Genomic DNA, 19,943 nt, shown 5'->3' on the forward strand with positions numbered 1-19,943 from the left:
ATTAAATAGGTTCTACAATGCAAAAGCAAGTTTTGGCATTTTTGCATTGCCTGCCTCGTCAAACAAGCTCGAGCCACAGCAGTGTTGATGCATATATATATATATATATATATATATATATATATATATATACATACATACATACATACATACATACATACATACATACATACATACATACATACATACATACATACATACATACATACATACATACATACATATATATGAGCCTATGAGAATCACTGGCACAATTCAAGGGGAATTAGCTCAAATGGTAGAGCGCTCGCTTAGCATGCGAGAAGTAGCGGGATCGATGCCCGCATTCTCCAAATAGTTTTAACGTATCTGCGTATTTAGTCCCAACGCATTATGGAGATAAATACAAAGTGTGACAATTCTTTGTAACAGAGTCGCCCGCCCTACATGTGTATTTTAAAGCAGTCTCCTAATTTGTAATATTCCCCAGACTGAAAACTGCAGTGCGCCCTCCAGCGTATGTCTTCCGAGAAGCACAACTTAACAGTTAAGTCTAGATGTAACGTACCAGATTACATAAACACACCTTGTGTTCAGATTTAAAAAAAAAAAAAAAAAATGTATGGGTCCTCTATGGGTAGAGGCAGATAAGCTGCGTACCTGCGTAACCAGTCACACGGCAGCGGCCGGGCCGAACCATGGAAACGTTACAAATCAGAGATACGGTATGCAAAGTATGCAACTATCTCTCTCTCTCTCTCTCTCTCTCTCTCTCTCTCTCTCTCTCTCTCTCTCTCTAATATAAATGTAATGTTTTGCACTGTAAGTCGCTCTGGATAAGATCGTCTGCTAAATGACTAAAATGTAGATGTAATAAACGGGGTGACGTTATCTAACTTTAACGAACAAACTCGCCTGGATAAAAAGGAAGAGCAACACTGATGCTACTAATCATGCTCGTTATTTGGGATATTATTCAATCTAACGTTAGCTAACGTTACCCAGTTGACTACATTAGCTAGGTACCGGTGGTGCTTGCTAGCTGGCTAGATAACACTAGCTAGCTTCTAACATAAGTTAGCTAACGTTACTACTTCAACTTATCTGGGGGCGGCTAGCGCAGCAAGATATGTACAAGCATTGTTAGGTCAAGTCGTTGGTTTTTTATTTTTTTTATCGATACTACTGCTAACTTACCTGTCCTCTCATTCGCAACTCGACTTGCTCTCAAAAGCGCGCACTCGTTTGGCAATGCGTTGGCTGATGACGTTTCCAACTCATTTTCTATTGGCCAACTGACCACGTCAATCAAACATCGAATTTTCAGGCAATGCGATCCAATCTGATCTGGTGTCCGCGGCTCCGGGCAACTTCATCCTGCAGCAGTTGCCATGGAAACGTTTAAAACTCCGCAACAAACTTTAATCAAATGCACAGCTGTACAGAACACACCCCCTCAGACATGTGCTGTCTATTCAACCAGTTAGTTCAGATGATCGCTGATGATCCTTGTCGGTGACAGTCCAGTTTGATCCGCACGTACTTCTGCCAAACTTAAATTCAAAGTACAATCTTCTAAATGGGTTATTATTATTATTATTATTATTATTATTATTATTATTATTATTATTATTATTATTATTATTATTTATTTTAATTAACGTACTGACTGACAATTAGAGGACTAATATGAAAGAGGTGCGTGCATCAATTGCAGCTAATCAGCTCCCATTAGCACCTGAACCTCTTTATAAACCCATTGCGCTCTAAGGAACACCAAACTCAGCTACTGACGGTTTTGTTTTTATTATTGTTTCTTTATAACGGTGAAAGAAGTTCACGGTCGGGGCTGCCTTGGATTTAATGATGCCGTGTTGTCTTAGATTTGGGTAAATGTTGATCTTTTCTCTACTTTAGAAACGTTCATTTTATTGTGTGTTTCTCACTTGCGTGTTTTTTTTCCAATGCAGAATAACATTGCTGTTGGCAGTGTTAGTCACTGAAGTTTGGACGCAGAACCCCCCTCTAGGTACGATAACGGTCGCTTCAGCAGAGCTGTCCTTTCAGCTTCCTGTTTATTTGCTGGTTGTGTGTTTTCAAGTATCGTTGTCTTCTGCAGGCTCGGTGAGGACAGAATGTCAAGGGAGTGTTATGATGATGACGTTGGATAAGTCTTTTGTTGGAAAGTATTTTCGCATCAATGTGATTGGTGAGTGATCATTTTTCTTGAATGGAAAGCTTTTGATGTTCAAAGCCTGTTTGACTCGTAATGTAATTTATTATTATTATTATTATTTATTTCTTAGCAGACGCCCTTATCCAGGGCGACTTACAATTGTTACAAGATATCACATTATACATTATTTCACATTATACAGATATCACATTATTTATTTTTTTAACATACAATTACCCATTTATACAGTTGGGTTTATACTGGAGCAATCTAGGTAAAGTACCTTGCTCAAGGGTACAACAGCAGTGTCCCCCACTGGGGATTGAACCCACGACCCTCCAGTCAAGAGTCCAGAGCCCTAACCACTACTCCACACTGCTGCCCTAATAACCTGAATTAAGTACAGAGTACTCCTGCGCCTTATGGCAGCAACCAGGCTTTGTTTTTTTTTTTCAAATGCAGGGTATGAAACTCTTGCGTTAGCTTCAAAAGCATGTTGCTGATCACACTAAATAGACCTGTGCTGCTACAACATTACTCAGATTTGTTGACTGCAAGTGCGCAGAAATAGAAATCATTTACTCTAAACCCACTGTTCTACTAATAGTTTTAAAAATTTCAATAAGTAGATGGGACGGGGCGGTGGGGGTGTTCACTTTGTTATATCTCTACCTTGCTTGATCACGTGTACGGTTTCTTAAAAGGCCATCTGAATTTCTTTCTACAGACAATAAGGGGACGCTTGTGTCCCTCTCTCCAAGACTGGCCGCACAGTGTGGATATAGCTTCACTGTTGACTTCTTGGGAAATGCCAAGTTCCTTGCTTCTGTGCTGAGCTGCTTTGCTCAGAACACAGTGAGTCCTCATTTTATTTCTTGTAAACTTGTTTCTAATGGTGACATGCTGGGACTAACTTTAGCCTTTGTTTCCAGAATGATGAGACCTACAAGCTGACAGTACAAATCAGTGTCTTCTCAAACAGTGCTATGACTTCAGCTTCCTCCTATGTTCAGAGCATGACATGCCGCTATTCTCCATGGGCAGAGAGGGAGATTCTGTGTGAAAGAAACTACATGGAGGTATAGGCTGTTGGGATGTGATAATGCTGTTCAGTATAACTTGTTGGGTTGAGTGGGTATTTAATTGTCACTGCAGAAGTGCTTCACTCATGACTAATGTGAATTCTATTTAGGTTTCTGTGAGAAGAGGTGTTCCACTTATTGAGCCAAACTTTGTTCAAGATGATCCTGATTGGTCCCTTGCGTACCCAGAGGTAGAATCATGTGACTTTGCATTTGCTTCATTCATGTCCCCTTGGTCTTGCCTATTGAAGTCTACTCTACTGTCTCGTCTAGAGGAAGCAAAATCTAACGGCCCCTTAACTTAAACCTGTCTGCCAATTGGATGGCCATATACGAATTGTGTGACATTTAAGGCATTGGCTTTGCGTACATGTATTCTGTGATTGCTTTGATAGAAATTGATTGGAGAAATTAACCCTTTCTTGTTGGTGTAAGCCTTGTATTTCAACCACTGAGGTAGTGGCTTCATATGTGCAGGGCTATAAATCCTTCATGATAAATGTGTCCTGATTTACTTTTTTGAGGACTGCTGCATAGGAGCAATTTAGGTATCCTAAAGTTTGGTACACTGATGTATTAAGGTCCAGTACAAATGAATGGCTGTAAACTCTGCCTGTATCGGATCCAGACAACATGCTTTCACATAGGCTTTCGTACGAAGTTGCATTTGAGGATTTACTCTGTTCCATTAGAGATGCCTGGTGAACCTAGAACGGTTTCAGTGATGTGTCATTAAACTTTCAACTTTCAGTTTTATTTCCTGTTTATTAAACATGACATCTGTTATGACAAATTCTTTTAGACTGGGGATGCTTTGTGTTCAAACTCCCTAATCTAATGAGATTTTCTTCTGCTAGGCAACTGCTGCTGACAACAGCATCTGGAAAATTGTGTTCCATCTCCCAGCAAATAGAAAGACAACCATGACTGTTGCTCGGGGCATGACAAATGGCTATGGCATAAACACTACACCAACTCGAATTCTGGTTAGAGCTGCATACAACTCCACAGAAAGCCAGCCTCAGGTGGTAAGTAGTCTAGGCTTCATTGTTGTGTAGTACAGTATATCCAGACTATGAAGGTTGATTTAGTCTTGCTTTTATTTTAGTAAAAGTTCCCCCTCCCCTCCAACAGATCCAAACTGTACCAATGGCTGTGCTAAGATCAACCACCTTTTATAAGCAAAGATGGATGGTCATGATGGTGGACACTGCAGTTACATGTCCTACTGGTGAGTAAGCTTATGGAGGGCAACGGTGCTCAAGAACTGTTCTAGGCTGAAGTGTGAGTTTTCTATACCAAGTCTATGGTGTTCCTTTCTGTCAGATGGAACGGCCTTCACAGAACAGATGATTACATGGAATGTTCCCCGTGTTCTGCCTCCTCTTGTTCCGACACCACAAATTACTACCCTTGATGTTCAAATGGGAGTTGATGGCCGCAAGCTTGACCCTGCAACGATTCATAATAGAGATTATAAACTGGATGTTGGTCCCCAGCTAATCACTGTAAAAATTCCTGTGGGAGCTGATGGTGGATATTACAAGGTATGTAGTTCAACATCTTCTAAATCCTTCTCATTTTAAAGCTTTCCTCCTAAGATGCTTCTGTGCTTTCAGAGCCATGTATTGGACAACGCCTATGTGATCTCTTACTCTATTGAACCAATGCTGGAGCATACCTGGCAAGATGGGCCTGAGAAGACCAAGTACACAGTACTTCATCCAATAACCACTCCTTTCATGCCTCGGCCACCAGTTGTCACAAACAGTATGTAGAACTTGTCCACATGCAGTAAATCAAAGGGATTTGTTGCAGTGCTCCACTTCATATCCTTCATTTTAACTGCATGCTTTAATTTCAGACACTGTTCCTAAAGCCAGAGTGTTCAATGTGACCCTGGGGACATTCCTGCCTGATGTGGAGCTGGTCAAAATTATAGTTGGACCAGAGACGTTAACTGTGCCAGAAGCCAACCTAAAAGGTTATAATGTCCAGGAGCATGTCTTTCCCAATGGATCCAAGACCTACACTCTCCAGGTGCCATTTGAGGACCCCAATGTGAAGCAAAAGGTAAAATCCCACCTGTTCAACCATCCAATTGCCCTTTGAAAACACTTGCTTCCTGTGGACGTGTTGCTTGCTGTCTGACTTTGGGTTTAATCCTACAAACCTTTGCTCTTCTTTCAGGTAACTCCTCCAGACACCAGAACCTACATTCTGCCCCTGACCTACTTGCTGAATATCGTGCCAGAGAATACACCCTTTACTCATCCTGCTGTAGTCGAAGCCATTCTCAAAGACATCAGTAAGTGCCTGACTATTTGGTCTACAACTACCTTTTTCTAACCAATCCAGTCCATTGCTCTGACAACTGGTCTTCCTCTTGCAGTTCCACCTACAGTAACTGGCTACTGTGATGGTGCTGCATTCTATACCATGGTAACATATGGCAACATGGGTCGCAACTGGATTCCTTTTGTGGGCTCAAGAGAGCTTGGTGGAAGTCTGCTTGCCCTGTACAAGTATAATGCCAACTCTACCAATTTCTGGATGACTGTCCCATACAATTCAGTTGATGCCACATATGAAGTAAGTGATGGAACTTTAAAATGTGTTTAGCTGTTTTGGGTTCACCACATTACTGACCTGATGTATTGTCTCTGTAGGTGATCAGTTCTTCAGGCATCAGAAGCAGGCTTGACTTGACCTTGAAGGATATTGGGACCATGGTTGTGGTGGCTGACTTCTCCCTGTCCTGCAGTTTCCCTACAAAGATGATTGGTAACTCTCCTACAAACAAAGCATTCTTTAGAATAGCTGCTTTTGAGATTGGCACAAGGCTGCATGAAGTGATATTGAAGATATAATCTGTTTCCTTAACCTGGCTCCAAATGCTGTGTTTCAGATTGCTTCACCAATGGAACTATGGCAGCTCTTGCTGTGAAAGTGGAATCTGTCCCCAGCTTGTCTCCAAGTCAACTAACTCTAAGGGATCCGAGTTGCCGACCTCTTCAGTCTGATGCTATCAATGCCGTTTTCTACTTCAATGTCAACTCCTGTGGCACAACTAGAAGGGTTAGTATTGACCATATTTTGAGGAGGTTCAACATATTGACAAGGTGGCCACAACACCCCTGGATCAGTCTGGGGAGCCATGGTGACCTGTGTTTCTATCCGCTGAATTGTGGACATCTGAAGAATGCCACCTTTGTATTGAACTGCTTGTCCAGTTGACAAAGGTGTTGTGACACATGACATGACTATTGGTTATGGCATTGCATGTGCTGCCTATAGACCTTTTGGGTCAATGGCAGTGAACTGGAAGGAGCGTACTTACTGGGGATAATCCCGTGGTGAGGCTGGGACTAAACTAATACATGAGTTAATAACAATTGCAGCTCAAGAGTCACCAGCTGTGTATTTGGAACAAATCCAAAATAACTGCTGTTGCCCTCCTAGAGGTTACTAAAACAATACCATATTAGTCTAGCAGTTTCTGTAGACAGACTTGTGGTATCATACTAACTGTAACAATCATGAGGTCCCAAAAAAGTGTTCAATTATGAAATTGCAATATTCATTACCAATGGGTGTTTTTTTTTTTTTTTAAATTGTGAAATTGGTTAGTTAGTACACAGCTGGGGATGATCCCGAGTACCATATTAGCTAGTCTGCAACTTGGTATGCAGCTCCATACTAAATCTACAAATTCATTGCAACCTGAGCCTTTGATTTCTCTTCCAGTTTGACAACAACCTCCTGACTTATGAGAATGAAGTGCTGTTCACATCTTACCGGTAAGGATTGCAATCAAATTGAGTATCCTTGTGGTTGAGGCTGAAACTCTCCTAACCCCATCTCCTCTTTCCAGGTTGAGAGTTGCCTGTCACTATCTGGTCAATGACACCAAGGTAGTGCAGTTCTTGTACCAGAATAATCCTGCACCTGTAGTCCAGCCTGGCTTGGGGGACCTTGCAGTCATCATGCGGCTTGCATTGGGTAGGACTTGGCAATTGAAATAATATAGATGCTCTAACCTGTTTCCACCTATAAAATTCTCCCTTGCATCTCTGCAGATTCTACCTACAACGACTTCTATGGAGCTCGGGATTACCCTGTTGTGAAGTACTTGCGAAGACCCTTGTATTTTGAGGTAGAGCTCCTGTACAGCAGGGATCCACAGGCTGAATTGTTTTTGGAGAACTGCTGGGCAACCTATTCTGCCGACAGGAATAGCTCTCCCAAGTGGGATGTTGTTGTGGACAGGTAAGATGCTGGAATATGATATTGCTCCTACAAAAACCTAGGAATTGGAGTTGTGGCTGATGTGCTCCTGACCTACTTTCTCTTTCTAGCTGTGAGAACTCTGCAGATGAGTACTTGACCATCTTTCACCCAGTCTCCAGCAATGCAAGAGTGCTGTTCCCTTCCCATCTGAAAAGGTTTGAAGTGAAAATGTTTTCCTTCACAAGCGGCCGGGATGCACTGAAAGGACAGGTAAAGTGGAGTGTTGGGATGGGTGTCTTGTACCACAATGCCTGGTTTGGATTGCTTTGCAAGCAACAAATAGTCACTGTGCTCAAATCTTTAGTGAGTTGGAATGAAAACATATAACTGCACATTTGCAAGAAACACTTACTATGATGCAATATATTTGTTTTTCAATTCAGTAATCCTCATTGGATGATGGTCCTGCCTGATCTATTGATGCTTGTTTTACTTGACAAGGTGTGCTGTCTTTCAGATTTACTTCCACTGCAGTGTTGTGATATGTGATTCAAACCGGCCATCAGACGGCCTCTGTAGCAGACGGTGCATTCCAGGGAAACAGAGGCTTGGTAAGAGCTCTGTCTGTTGGGGGGAGGGGGGGACATTTTGCATGCATTTTTGTCCATTTGTTTTGATGGACTCCTCCTGTAGGTCGCAGTGCTGAAGGGATGGATGGTGATGCAATAAAGGCATTTGTGTCTTCTGGCCCAATTGAGCTGAAGAGAGATGGATCCCTTCACTTTATGCCTAGAAGCGGTAATATGCATGATGTGAACTCAATTGCAGATAAAGTAAAATATATAACTATCTCTTTATATTCCACTAACTATTTCTTTCTTCTCTTGCAGGCCAATTCAATGTGTGGTCCCTTCTGGGAGCTGCAGTGGGTGTGTGTTCAGTGGTTTTCTTTGTAGCTGGAGTTGTATATTTTTGGAAAATGCCCAAAAGTGTGTATTGATAAATAAAAATCTTGCTTGTAAAGGCTGTTTTGGTTTGTATTTTTATTATTTTTTTTTTTCTTTTGGGTGCTTGACTAATTCTACATAGATTATATATTGGTGTGTGTCAGAATGGCCATGTTAATGGGATTCTCTCCTCTTACTGCATTGAATGCTTTGCTTGTTTCCTGATCAGGCCATTCTCAATATGGTGTGTTACTCAAGGACCCTTCATTAATTCATTGTGAACCCGGGGCAAAGACTTTCCTCCTCCATGGAGCTGTAACCCTATTTTTATATTCCTTCTTGCTTTTGATATGCTGCCTTCAGTATGCAAAGTTTTTAGGGTGAAATTATCAATATATATAATTTATTATGTTCTAGCATCAAAGTGTGTACATTTATATGGGCTGTCTTTTTTTCTGTTATGAATGCGAGTTTTTATTTTGTTCACTGCGGTTTATACGTCTTTTACTGGCAGTGGTCCCTGGTGAGAGCTCCAAGTGAGGTATCAGTTTAACTTTTTCAGTTTTAACACTGTGTACAAATGGTTTTTTTTTAGTTAAACAAACCACTACTTGGCAACATGTTCTCTTGTTTGTTTTGACTGTGGTTTATGTAGTCTGTTACTGGATAAACTCATTTTACGAAACACGTTCCATAACAAACCGGTACACCCGATGCGGGGAATCTTTAGATCCGCGCACCAGTCCGAACCAGAAGTTCCATTCTTTGAGCTGTTAGGTAAAACAGGAGGACTATATAAAATATGTAATTAATATGCAAGAAAGAGAGGGCTGAGTTCACTACAGCCGCTGGCAACCCCTTGTGTAATGTGTTTATTATATAGAGGACGCTGAGTTTGATGCAAGACTCAAGCAGACACATTCATATTATTAAACCTGCTCGCAGACTCTCTGGCGCCGTCACTCTGAGTGCTCTTTGAAACAGACTGGGTTTGTATTTATATTCACGTTGGGTTAATCAGAGATGACTATCAGCGGCCCGTCTGTAGTACTACCGGAGATTTTAATTGCACAGTTTGTACCGCTCTGTGCAGCGCCGTCCCGTTTGTAACACGGTACGTGAACTGCATTCTGCAAAACAAAACATCACAGCAGCAGCAGCAGCTCCATCTACTGGACAAAACCCAGACATGCACGTTGAAACAATGATCCAGTTCAATATCTACAAAGAATGAACAAGAAACTATTAGCGAAGCCCCAAAAAAGAAAATATTCTACAAAACAGTTTAAAATCAAATATTTAATTGTTAATCTTTGTTAATTTAAAGTCTTTATTTGTCAACAACAACACACTTCTAGACCCATTTAATAATAGCATTAATACACTCCAGAGTCTGTGTGTTATCATGAGATATATCACCACTTCCTGGGCGGTTGAAGAACTCCACTTCGTCTAGTGCCTCCCAACGCACCCAAGGCGTGGTGATATTACCTCATGATAACACACACACCCTGTCGTGTATTACTGCTTCATTAATGTAGTCATTAGGTTTATATGTCACATTCCTTTGTTGTCACTGTATTGATTTAGATATTCGGGTTGGATACCTCGGAAGCCAGCGGAACTCCAGCGTTTCTCCGACAACCACTGATAACCCCTCCCGTGATGATCGGCGCTGCCATGACAACCCATGACATCACCCGCACAAGTTACAACACGGCGAGTCATTTTTTGTAGCACAGTATTAACGTGTTATTGTTTTCACAAAATAACATCAATAAGATTATCAGATCACCTGCTAGTGTGTACCAAACAAAACCTCAAATATCAGTGAATTGATACAGAGACAAGCCGTGACACCAGCAAGGGGTTAAAATGAAATTAATAAATAAATTACCACATGAAACAAAAGTACATGTTGGTGTATTTTAATCAAAAATCCATGCATCCATAATTCTGATTATTTATCTAAATAATCTCACAGCTAATTCTTTACAAATGATCAATTTCTATATTTCTCGGAGTGCTACTGTGGTGTTATAGTTTAACATATTAATGGATTTTAGAAATCATCTATGCTAGTCTCAAACAGTTTTAAATATAATTTTGATTTAAATGGCAGGTAGTATATCAATCAATTTCTAAAACAGGTCGCATTTTGTAATTTAAATATGCCTACGTATGAGCTACCAAAACGTATTTTTGTTTCATGTCGTTATTAATGTATTTACTTATTTATTTGGTTAAAATTTAATCCAGCCTTACATTTTAACTTCTTGAAGTTACCACAGCGTGTCTATGTATGAATTACTGACGAGTAATATTTGTGATTTGATTATTCTAGCAGATGAACTGATAATGTATGGATGTTATTTTGTGAAAACAATACAATATTAAAAAAGAAATACTACAACATTTAATAAATAAATAAATTATACACTAAACTGTAGCACATTTGTTTAATCTTAATATCATAACAAATATACTTATTATGAATACGCACTTCCTTTTATTTGTTGGAAAACGGTCTGGAACTGAAGTATTTTTTTTAATACAGTGCTATTTGAGTATTTAAAATACGGTTTTCTTCAAAATTAAAATGCCAGCAACGGTGTGTTAATTTAACGAAGCGCCTAACGCCGCTCGGAACGTTCGCATTTTTAAATCCTAACGGTCTCTGCTCAGCTGAGTGGAATGTTCACGAGCCGGTTGCCTAGCAGCGTCTCCCCCTCCTTCTCTGCCCCGCCCTCTCGCCCTCTCTCGTTGCTCCAGCTAGGAGTTCAAATTTAGCTTCGTTATATTAGCGCAATTCTTTACTAACTTTTACAAATTAGCTTATTAGGGGCTTCGTGTTTTTAAGATGGTTCAGGTGCAGTCCGGACAGACTGACTGGAGCATCATTACAGTATACCGCACTGCTCTTTTTAATGCTAAATATGTATCTGGTATTCTAAGTATTATCTACAATTAATAATTCAGCTATATTCATATTCAGAATGTAATACAGTATTAAGACAGGGTCCAGTATTATAAATAAATAAACATGCTTTAAGAGAAACAGCAGTGATGTTTATTGTCCATTCCCATACATTCTCTATATGTTTCTACATTGTGGTTGCACAGGGACAAAAAAAATACTAGAGCCTACAATTAACCAATATAGAAAGGAAGGGGGGAGAAATGTATTGCCTGTGTGCAGTACCTTACACTTTTCTCTATTAAATGTCATTTGCCATGTGTCTGTCCAGTTCTGAATGCTGTCTAGATCATTTTGAATGACCTTTGCTGCTGCATCCAGGGCGACTTATAGTCGTAAACCAAAATACATTTCAAGAATCACAGTACAAGTATTAATACAATTAGGAGCAAGATAAATACAATGACTTTGGTTCTAGCAAGTACAAGTATGACAAAATACAATTCAATAACGGAGCAGATAACAGTGTCAGTTACAGTTACATCAGGATATAATTAAATACAAAATACTACAGATTAAATAACACACAGATTAGAGTACTCTCAAGTACAGGATTAGATGCAGTAAAATAGGGGGCAGATAAGAGCAAGTAAAGCGCATTTAAGGAAGAGTGATAAGTGTCCAGTGGGAAAAACAGAGGAGTTCTACAGGTGCTGTCTGAAGAGGTGAGTCTTTAGGAGGCGCCGGAAGGTGGTCAGGGACTGGGCAGTCCTGACATCTGTAGGAAGGTAATTCCACCACTGCAGGGCGAGGGTGGAGAAGGAGTGGGTTCTAGAGCATCATCAGCATAGAAATGGTGTGAGAAACCATAGGATGGAATGAGGGGGCTCAGGGAGCGGGTGTAGAGAGAGAAAAGGAGAGGACCCAAGACTGACCCTTGGGGGACTCCTGTTCAGAGAGGCTGAGGTGTGGAAGTTGCTCCACGTCAGGTTACTTGGTAAGTGCGGTTGGAGAGTTAGGAGGAGAACCAGGCCAGAACAGTGCCAGAGATTCCCAGGTCAGCGAGAGAGGATAGTAAAATTGAGTAATCGACAGTGTCAAAGGCAGCAGAGAGGTCGAGGAGAATTAGGACAGAGGACAGAGAGGCTGCTTGGTGACAGACAGGAGGACGGTTTCAGTGGAGTGAGCAGAGCGGAAGCCAGATTGGAGAGGGTCGAGCAGAGAGTGGTTGGACAGGAAAGCAGAGAGCTGTCGGTGTACAGCCTGCTCGAGGGTTTTGGGGAAAAAGGGTAGGAGGGAGACAGGATGGTAGCTCTGGAGGGAGGTGGGGTCGAGGGTGTTTTTTGAGGAGGGGAGTGATAGAGGCTTGTTTGAAGGCAGAGGGAAAAAAACCAGAAAGGAGAGGTGTTGAGAAGGGAGGAGATGAAGGGAAGTAGAGCAGGAGCAGCAGCTTGAAAGAGGTGAGTGGGGAGGGGGTCCAGGGCACATGTGGTGGGTTTGTGACCCTGGAACAGGGAGAGGTCAGAGTCTGAGAGGGGAGAGAAGCTGGAGAAGGAGGGTGAGTTAGTAGGGGATGTAGTGGGTGTAGGGGTTGGAGCAGGAGGGGGTGCGGGGGAGGGAGAGGTGTTAAAGAGTTTGCGGATATCTGAGATTTTAGAAGAGAAGAAGGAGGCAAAGTCATCAGAGGAGACAGAGGAGGGAGGAGGAGGGGGGAGGGTTTAGGAGGGAGGAGAAGGTAGAGAATAGTTTACGTGGGTTGTTAGTGGAGGATTGGATTACAGATTGGAAATAAGCACATTTAGCAGAGGAGAGAGTAGAGGAGAAGGAGGAGAGGAGAGTGCGGTAGAGGTCTAGGGCAGCAGGGAGTTTGGTTCTCTTCCATTTCTTTTCAGCAGATCGCAGTGTGATTCTTGCTGAGCGGAGCGCAGAGGAGAGCCAGGGTTGGGGAGGGGAGGGGAGGGGCGAGCAGGTTTGGAGGTGAGGGGACAGAGGGAGTCGAGGGAGGAGGTGAGTGAGGGGAAGAGGGTGGAGGCAAGGACAGAGGGGGAAAGGGGAGAGAGAGAGAGATTCCGTGTGAGCAGTCACCAAAAAGATGTGCTCCTGAAGAATTTGTATTTATACTATTTCTTAGTGAAATGAAATGCTAAATTAATAACACAAAGATATGTAAACAAATATTGAATCAAAATAGAAAAGAAAAATAATTTAAACAAAAATAACAAGCACATGAAAACAGAAGAAAAATAATCAAACCTACCCAGGATCCACAGAGAGTAGGAAATAAACAAAAAAACACAGAGAGAGAGGAGGGAAGAATAGGAGAGAGAGGAGAGAATTAGGAAAGAAAGAAAGAAAGAAAGAAAGAAAGAAAGAAGAGAAAGAAATCAAAGAAAGAAGAAAATAGAGGTAAAAGGTAAGCCTCTTATAGCTGCTACAGTTAAAAATAAATAAAATAAAATAATAATAATATAATTTTTTAAAAAATAAATAAAATAAAATACAAACAAATAATATAAACAAAGTGTAGTTACTCTAAAAGTACAGTGGTTCTAACTGTTCAAATTCAAAAAGCAGTGGCAGTTGGAAGCAACCGTTTGAAATTGGAACTTTAAGTGTAGCAAGTTGTGGTGGTTGCCATGGAGACGAAGCAGAGTGCAGGCAGCAGGGAGGTGCAGCACCCTGCAGAGCTGAGCAACACACAGACCAGGAGGCAGCACAAGATCAGTGTGCTGAGAGACAACCCTGAATGCCTGTACTCCGACTACACGAACACAGGAGGCAAGAGGATAAAAAACAACCTCATCTTCCACACTGAACACCCCCAAACCTGGCATGCTGCTATATGTAGCAAGCACAGAAACATTAAAAAAAGAGGGATCTGGCACGGAAGACAAATTACTGTGGGAGAGGACTCAGACCCAGACAGCACAGTCCTAACTATAAACATATACCACAATGGGACTGTGGTGATCCAGGGAAATGAGGCCAGCCTTGACCTCTTTGAGGAGTCCTTTCAACCCCTGAAAGAAGAGGTGGAGAGAGAAAAAACACACCCGGCAACCACCGACCCTGACGACCCCGGCCCTGAAAACAGCACCAATCACAGATGACACACCCGACGCCAGCCAGCTGCCCAGCTGCACCCAGCACCTGCGGGAGAGCCTGGCCCAGCTGGAGCTGGAGTTTGCTGAATTCAGGGAGCTCACCCTGGCTAGCTTGTCCGACACCAGCCTCACCTAGCAGCTGCGAGACGAGGTGAGCCAGGTGAAGAGAGAGAGCAGGGTGGCCGTCAGTGAACTAATTACCGAGGTGAGAAACCTGCAGCTGGAGAACGAAGACCTGAGAGCCCAGCTGGCCAGTGTCATGGAGGACATAAAGCGCAGAGAGAGGACCCACACCAAGGAGCTGCAGGGGCTGAGGGAGCAGCTCCACAGACACACAGCCCCTCCCTGCACCACCACACACAACACAGCCATCACACCCCCCACCTCCCCCCCTGACACACACTCCACTCTCCCCCCTGACACACAGCCCCCCCCTGACACACAGCTCCCCCGTGACACACAGCCCCCCCGACACACAGCTCCCCCCTGACACACAGCCCCCTCCTGACACACAGCCCCCTCCTGACACACAGCGCCCCCCTCACACACAACCCCCTCCTGACACACAGCCCCCTCCTGACACACAGCGCCCCCCTCACACACAGCCCCTCCCAAACACACCAGCCATAAGGAAGACCAAAGCAGAAGTGGCCCTTCTCACTGACTCCAATGGGAAATACCTCGACACGCGGAGGCTGTTCCCCGGCCGTCAGGTGAACAAGATACGTTGTGTGAACACGGAGCGAGCCCTGCAGCTGCTGGACCGCCACACTCTGGGGAGCCCAGCCTGCATCGTCATCCACACCGGCACCAACGACCTGGGCTCCCTGCGCCAGCACACCGGCAGAGCCATGAAGAGAGTGGCAGAGAGAGCCTCGCTGGAGTTCCCCGACTCCAGAGTGGTGATCTCCACACTGCTACCACGAGCCGACACCCCCCCACACATCATCGAGGCCATCAACACAGAGCTAGCCAGGGGCTGTGCCACCCTGCCCAATGTGCACCTGGCACACCATCCTGCTGTGGGCCCCTGGCACCTGTACGACAAGGTGCACCTCAACAAGAAGGGGGTAGGGGTATTCGCCAGGACCCTGAAGGATGCAGCCCTCGGCCGTGGCCCAACCAGCCCCCGTCTCAACACCCCCAGCAGAGCCAAGCGGAGCAAGAAACCCCCAGGTGCCACAACACACCCCCCCGCGCCCCACACCCTCCATGCAGCACCCCCCCAGCCCCCACGCACCTGGCCTGCCTCCCCCAGGCCTCCTCCTGCCAGGCCCAACGCCCCCCAGCAGCAGCTCAGCTACGCCGCAGCCCTGGCCCAGCCGCCCCCCCACGCCACCAATGAGCTGGGTGAGATCAGGCAGCTCCTCAGCATGCTGTGCTCCAGACTGCTGAACTGAGCTCCACTGCACCCGGGAACAGCACTACCTGTATGTATACATCTGGATAGCTCGATACACATTGAAAATATACATGAAAACTAAAAGTAATACATAAACAGGTAAATAAATTATATATATATATATATATATATATATATATATATATATATATATATATATATATATATATATATATATATATATATATATATATATATATGTGTATATGTGTGTGTATGTGCACGCGCATGCATATATATAGTGTTAAAAAAAAAAAAAAAAAAAAAAAAAAAAAAAACCCTGCTCTACATACATATCTATAGATATGTGTATATCTCTATGTATGTATGTATATATGTATGTGTGTGTATGTATACGGTATATATATGTATGTGTGTACTTATATACAGTATAGATAAGTACCAAAATCTATTCTTGTGTTGCTGTTTGCATTGCATTTCACTAGAATTAATAAGTATAAAAACAAACAAAAAAAAAAAAAAATATATATAAATAAAAATAAACATGAGATCTTTTTCAGTGAGTTGTTGGAACATACAGGGTTTGTATTCCTCGGCTTTCGGGCTGAAGAGCACAGACCCTGAGTTTATTAAAAATGTAAATAACTTAGACGTTCTCATTTTGTTAGAGACGTGGTGCCGCACAGACGTGATCACTCACTGCCCCTCAGGCTACAGGGAGGTAATAGTGCCCTCTATCAAACTGAGTACTGTCCGGCGCGGCAGGGACTCAGGGGGGATTATAGTGTGGTACAGAGGGGAGCTCGCCAACTACATCAGCCCAGTCAAACAGGGCCAAACACACACATGGCTCAAAATTAACAAGGGACTAGCCCAGTGTGAAAATGATATTTACCTGTGTGCAACATACACGCCCCCTTCTGAATCCCCCTATTATAATGAAGAATATTTTAACACCCTCCACACAGAGATCAGCTACTTCCAGGTCCAGGGGAATGTGCTGCTCTGTGGGGATTTCAACGCCAGGACAGGCTCAGAGCCTGACTGTATAAACTCCCAGGGTAACAGGCATGTATTTGGAAAGAGCCCTCTGTACCTCTCACCTACTACAATCCAGAGAAACAACCCTGACCCTGTCGTAAACAAGAACGGGAGAGAATTAGTGCATCTCTGTCAAGCCCTGGGTCTGTACATCGTTAATGGCAGGATCAGAGGGGACTCTTTAGGGAGGTTCACGTTTTGCTCAGCTCTTGGGACAAGCGTAGTCGACTATGCCATCACTGACATGGACCCCTCCTCTCTTAATGCATTCACTGTCAGGCAACAAACCCCTCTATCGGACCACAATCAAATCACTGTGTTCCTGAAAAGGACAGGTCAGTCTAGCACCACACAGACACAGCCCAGTAAGCTGTACAATCTGAATCAAACATACAGATGGGCTTCAAATAGTGCAGAGGAATTTAACAAGGCAATCAGTTCTACTAAAATAACTAACCTCATGAACACTTTCCTCAACACACAATACCAACCAAATGTGTCAGGACTAAATCTGGCAGTTAAAGACATCAATAAGATATTTGAGAATGCAGCCACAATGGCAAATCTTAAAAAGAACAAAAAGAAAGTACAGCAGAAACAAAAACACAAACAAAGCTGGTTTGATGACGAGTGTAAATCTATTCGAACAAACCTAAGAAAATTATCTAATCAAAAACACCATCAACCACAAAACCCAGATTTACGCCGGAGGTACTGTGAGACCCTCAAATACTACAAACACACCCTGACACAGAAAAAACAAAAACACACAAACAAAACCCTCACTGACATAGAACAAGCTGTCGACAAAAACCAGTTCTGGGAAATGTGGAACAATTTAAACTCAACAAAAAAACAAGAACTGACAATACAAAATGGAACAACCTGGAAAAATTATTTTGAAAACCTTTATAAAGATATCCCTCAAAAAGATCTAACAGATACACAAAATGAAACTAGAGAAAAACTTAACTTACTAGAAAAATCAATTAAAGATAACCAAAATCCAATTGATGCTCCAATCACCCCACAAGAATTAACAAAGAAGCTCCAGGCACTTAAACCTGGAAAAGCCTGCGGCCCTGACAGCATCTGTACTGAGATGCTAAAACACAGCAGCCCTAAATTACAGGAGGCAATGCTTAAATTGTTCAACATGGTACTAAGTACTGGTTACTTCCCTGACATCTGGAACCAAGGGCTTATATCCCCAATTCACAAGAGTGGAGACAAATTCGACCCCAACAACTACCGGGGCATCTGTGTGAGCAGCAATCTGGGGAAGGTGTTCTGCAGTATCATTAACGCCCGGATACTGGCCTTCCTTACCGAACACAATGTCCTGAGTAAGAGTCAGATTGGATTCCTACCAAACCATCGCACAACTGACCATATTTACACCCTGCACACCCTAATAGATAAACATGTACACCAAAAAAGTAAAGGCAAAATTTTCGCCTGCTTCATTGACTTTAAAAAAGCCTTTGATTCAATTTGGCATGAAGGTTTATATTATAGAATTCTTCAAAGTGGTGTAGGGGGTAAAGTCTATGATATAATAAAATCAATGTACACAGAAAACAAATGTGCAGTAAAAATTGCCAACAAAAGGACAGATTTCTTCACTCAGGGGCGGGGGGTGAGGCAGGGCTGCAGTCTGAGTCCAACACTGTTCAATATTTACATCAATGAGTTAGCAACGATGTTGGAACGGTCTACAGCCCCTGGCCTCACATTACATGACACTGAAGTCAAGTTCCTGCTCTACGCAGATGACCTGGTCCTGCTGTCACCCACAGAGCAGGGGCTGCAGCAGAGCCTGGCACTGCTAGAGCAGTACTGTCAGTCCTGGGCCCTGGCAGTAAACCTCAAAAAGACCAATATAATGATTTTTCAAAAAAAGGCCAGATCTCAGGGAAACAGATATCACTTTACACTCGGCAACACCACCCTAGAGCACAGCACCAGCTACACTTACCTGGGTCTGACCATCAGTGCGTCAGGCAGTTTTAACCTGGCAGTGAATGCACTAAAAGCAAAAGCACTCAGAGCTTTTTATGCCATCAAAAGGAGATTCTATAAAATCAATATACCTGTCAAAATCTGGCTAAAATTAATTGACAGTGTTATCCAGCCCATTGCGCTGTATGGAAGTGAGGTATGGGGTCCACTCAGTCAACAAGACTACACTAAATGGGACAAACACCCAATCGAGACCCTGCATGCTGAACTATACAAGAATACACTGCAGGTGCAAAGAAATACACCAAACCACGCATGCAGGGCAGAATTAGGCCGATATCCAGCTCTTATTAATATAAAGAAAAGAGCACTCAAATTCTGGTTGCACCTTGAAAAAAGTGAACCTGACTCACTCCAGTACAAGGCCCTCCAGACCCAAGAGCTCAGCCCTGAAAAGAGTCCCCTATGCCAGCTGGCTTTGAAGCTCATCACACTGACCCCCTTCAATACTAACTCCAACCAGCTTCAGGTCAGCACTGCTTACCAGCCCCCAATCAGAGTAAACCAAATTATAAAACAAACCAAAAACTCCTATCTGGAACACTGGGACACAGAAATAAAATCCCAAAATAAACTTGATTGCTATCGGGCCCTAAAAAGAAACTACAGCCTAGCAGAGTATCTCTCCACTGTCAGAGATACGAAGCAGAGACAGATCCTGACCAAGTACAGGCTCAGTGACCACAGCCTGGCCATAGAGACAGGCAAACACAGGCAGACCTGGCTGCCCAGAGAAGATCGGCTCTGTGGTCACTGCGAGACAGGAGAGGTGGAAACTGAGATGCACTTTCTCCTACACTGTATAAAATACAGCCATATCAGAGAATCATTCTTCATTAAAATACAAGAAAAATATCCTCTTTTCAGACAAATGGCAGACTCAGAGAAACTTGCTGTCCTCCTAGGGGAGGGACACACAGCTCCACTGGCTGCCAAATATGTAGCCACCTGCCACAACCTGAGGGGCACGCAGTGACATGGCACAATTTAATAGTTTCAATATTATTATTTTAATATTTCAATTTCTGTATTATTATTATTTATCTTCTATTTTATTTATTATTATTTTGTTACCATTGTTC

The 19,943-nt window shown here is 42.9% G+C and overlaps 1 protein-coding gene across 1 annotated transcript; it reads left to right on the plus strand.

Annotated features, from left to right (window-relative positions):
- The first annotated feature begins 1,776 nt into the window (after nucleotides 1–1,776).
- On the plus strand, nucleotides 1,777–8,491 carry LOC117965102 (uncharacterized). Its single transcript, XM_059006296.1, has 22 exons — nucleotides 1,777–1,868; nucleotides 1,950–2,008; nucleotides 2,099–2,188; nucleotides 2,883–3,010; nucleotides 3,088–3,234; nucleotides 3,348–3,428; nucleotides 4,095–4,265; nucleotides 4,372–4,468; nucleotides 4,564–4,784; nucleotides 4,857–5,007; nucleotides 5,102–5,310; nucleotides 5,428–5,545; nucleotides 5,630–5,829; nucleotides 5,907–6,021; nucleotides 6,146–6,315; nucleotides 6,985–7,037; nucleotides 7,112–7,239; nucleotides 7,317–7,506; nucleotides 7,596–7,737; nucleotides 7,985–8,078; nucleotides 8,161–8,265; nucleotides 8,358–8,491. Exons 1-22 carry the CDS (start codon nucleotides 1,843–1,845, stop codon nucleotides 8,465–8,467), a joined length of 2,805 nt encoding a protein of 934 aa, XP_058862279.1. The 5' UTR covers nucleotides 1,777–1,842; the 3' UTR covers nucleotides 8,468–8,491.
- The last annotated feature ends 11,452 nt before the right edge of the window (nucleotides 8,492–19,943 follow it).

The sequence above is a fragment of the Acipenser ruthenus genome, chromosome 32 (assembly GCF_902713425.1).
Source record: "Acipenser ruthenus chromosome 32, fAciRut3.2 maternal haplotype, whole genome shotgun sequence".
In the NCBI taxonomy this organism is placed as follows: Eukaryota; Metazoa; Chordata; class Actinopteri; order Acipenseriformes; family Acipenseridae; genus Acipenser; species Acipenser ruthenus.

Excerpts from the sequence above, each read along its gene's own strand:
- LOC117965102 (XM_059006296.1), top strand. The coding sequence starts at position 1,843 with ATGATGCCGTGTTGTCTTAGATTTGG. Across the intron at positions 4,469-4,563 it reads TGCAGTTACATGTCCTACTG|ATGGAACGGCCTTCACAGAA; the intron begins GTGAGTAAGCTT and ends CCTTTCTGTCAG. Across the intron at positions 8,266-8,357 it reads TCACTTTATGCCTAGAAGCG|GCCAATTCAATGTGTGGTCC; the intron begins GTAATATGCATG and ends CTTCTCTTGCAG.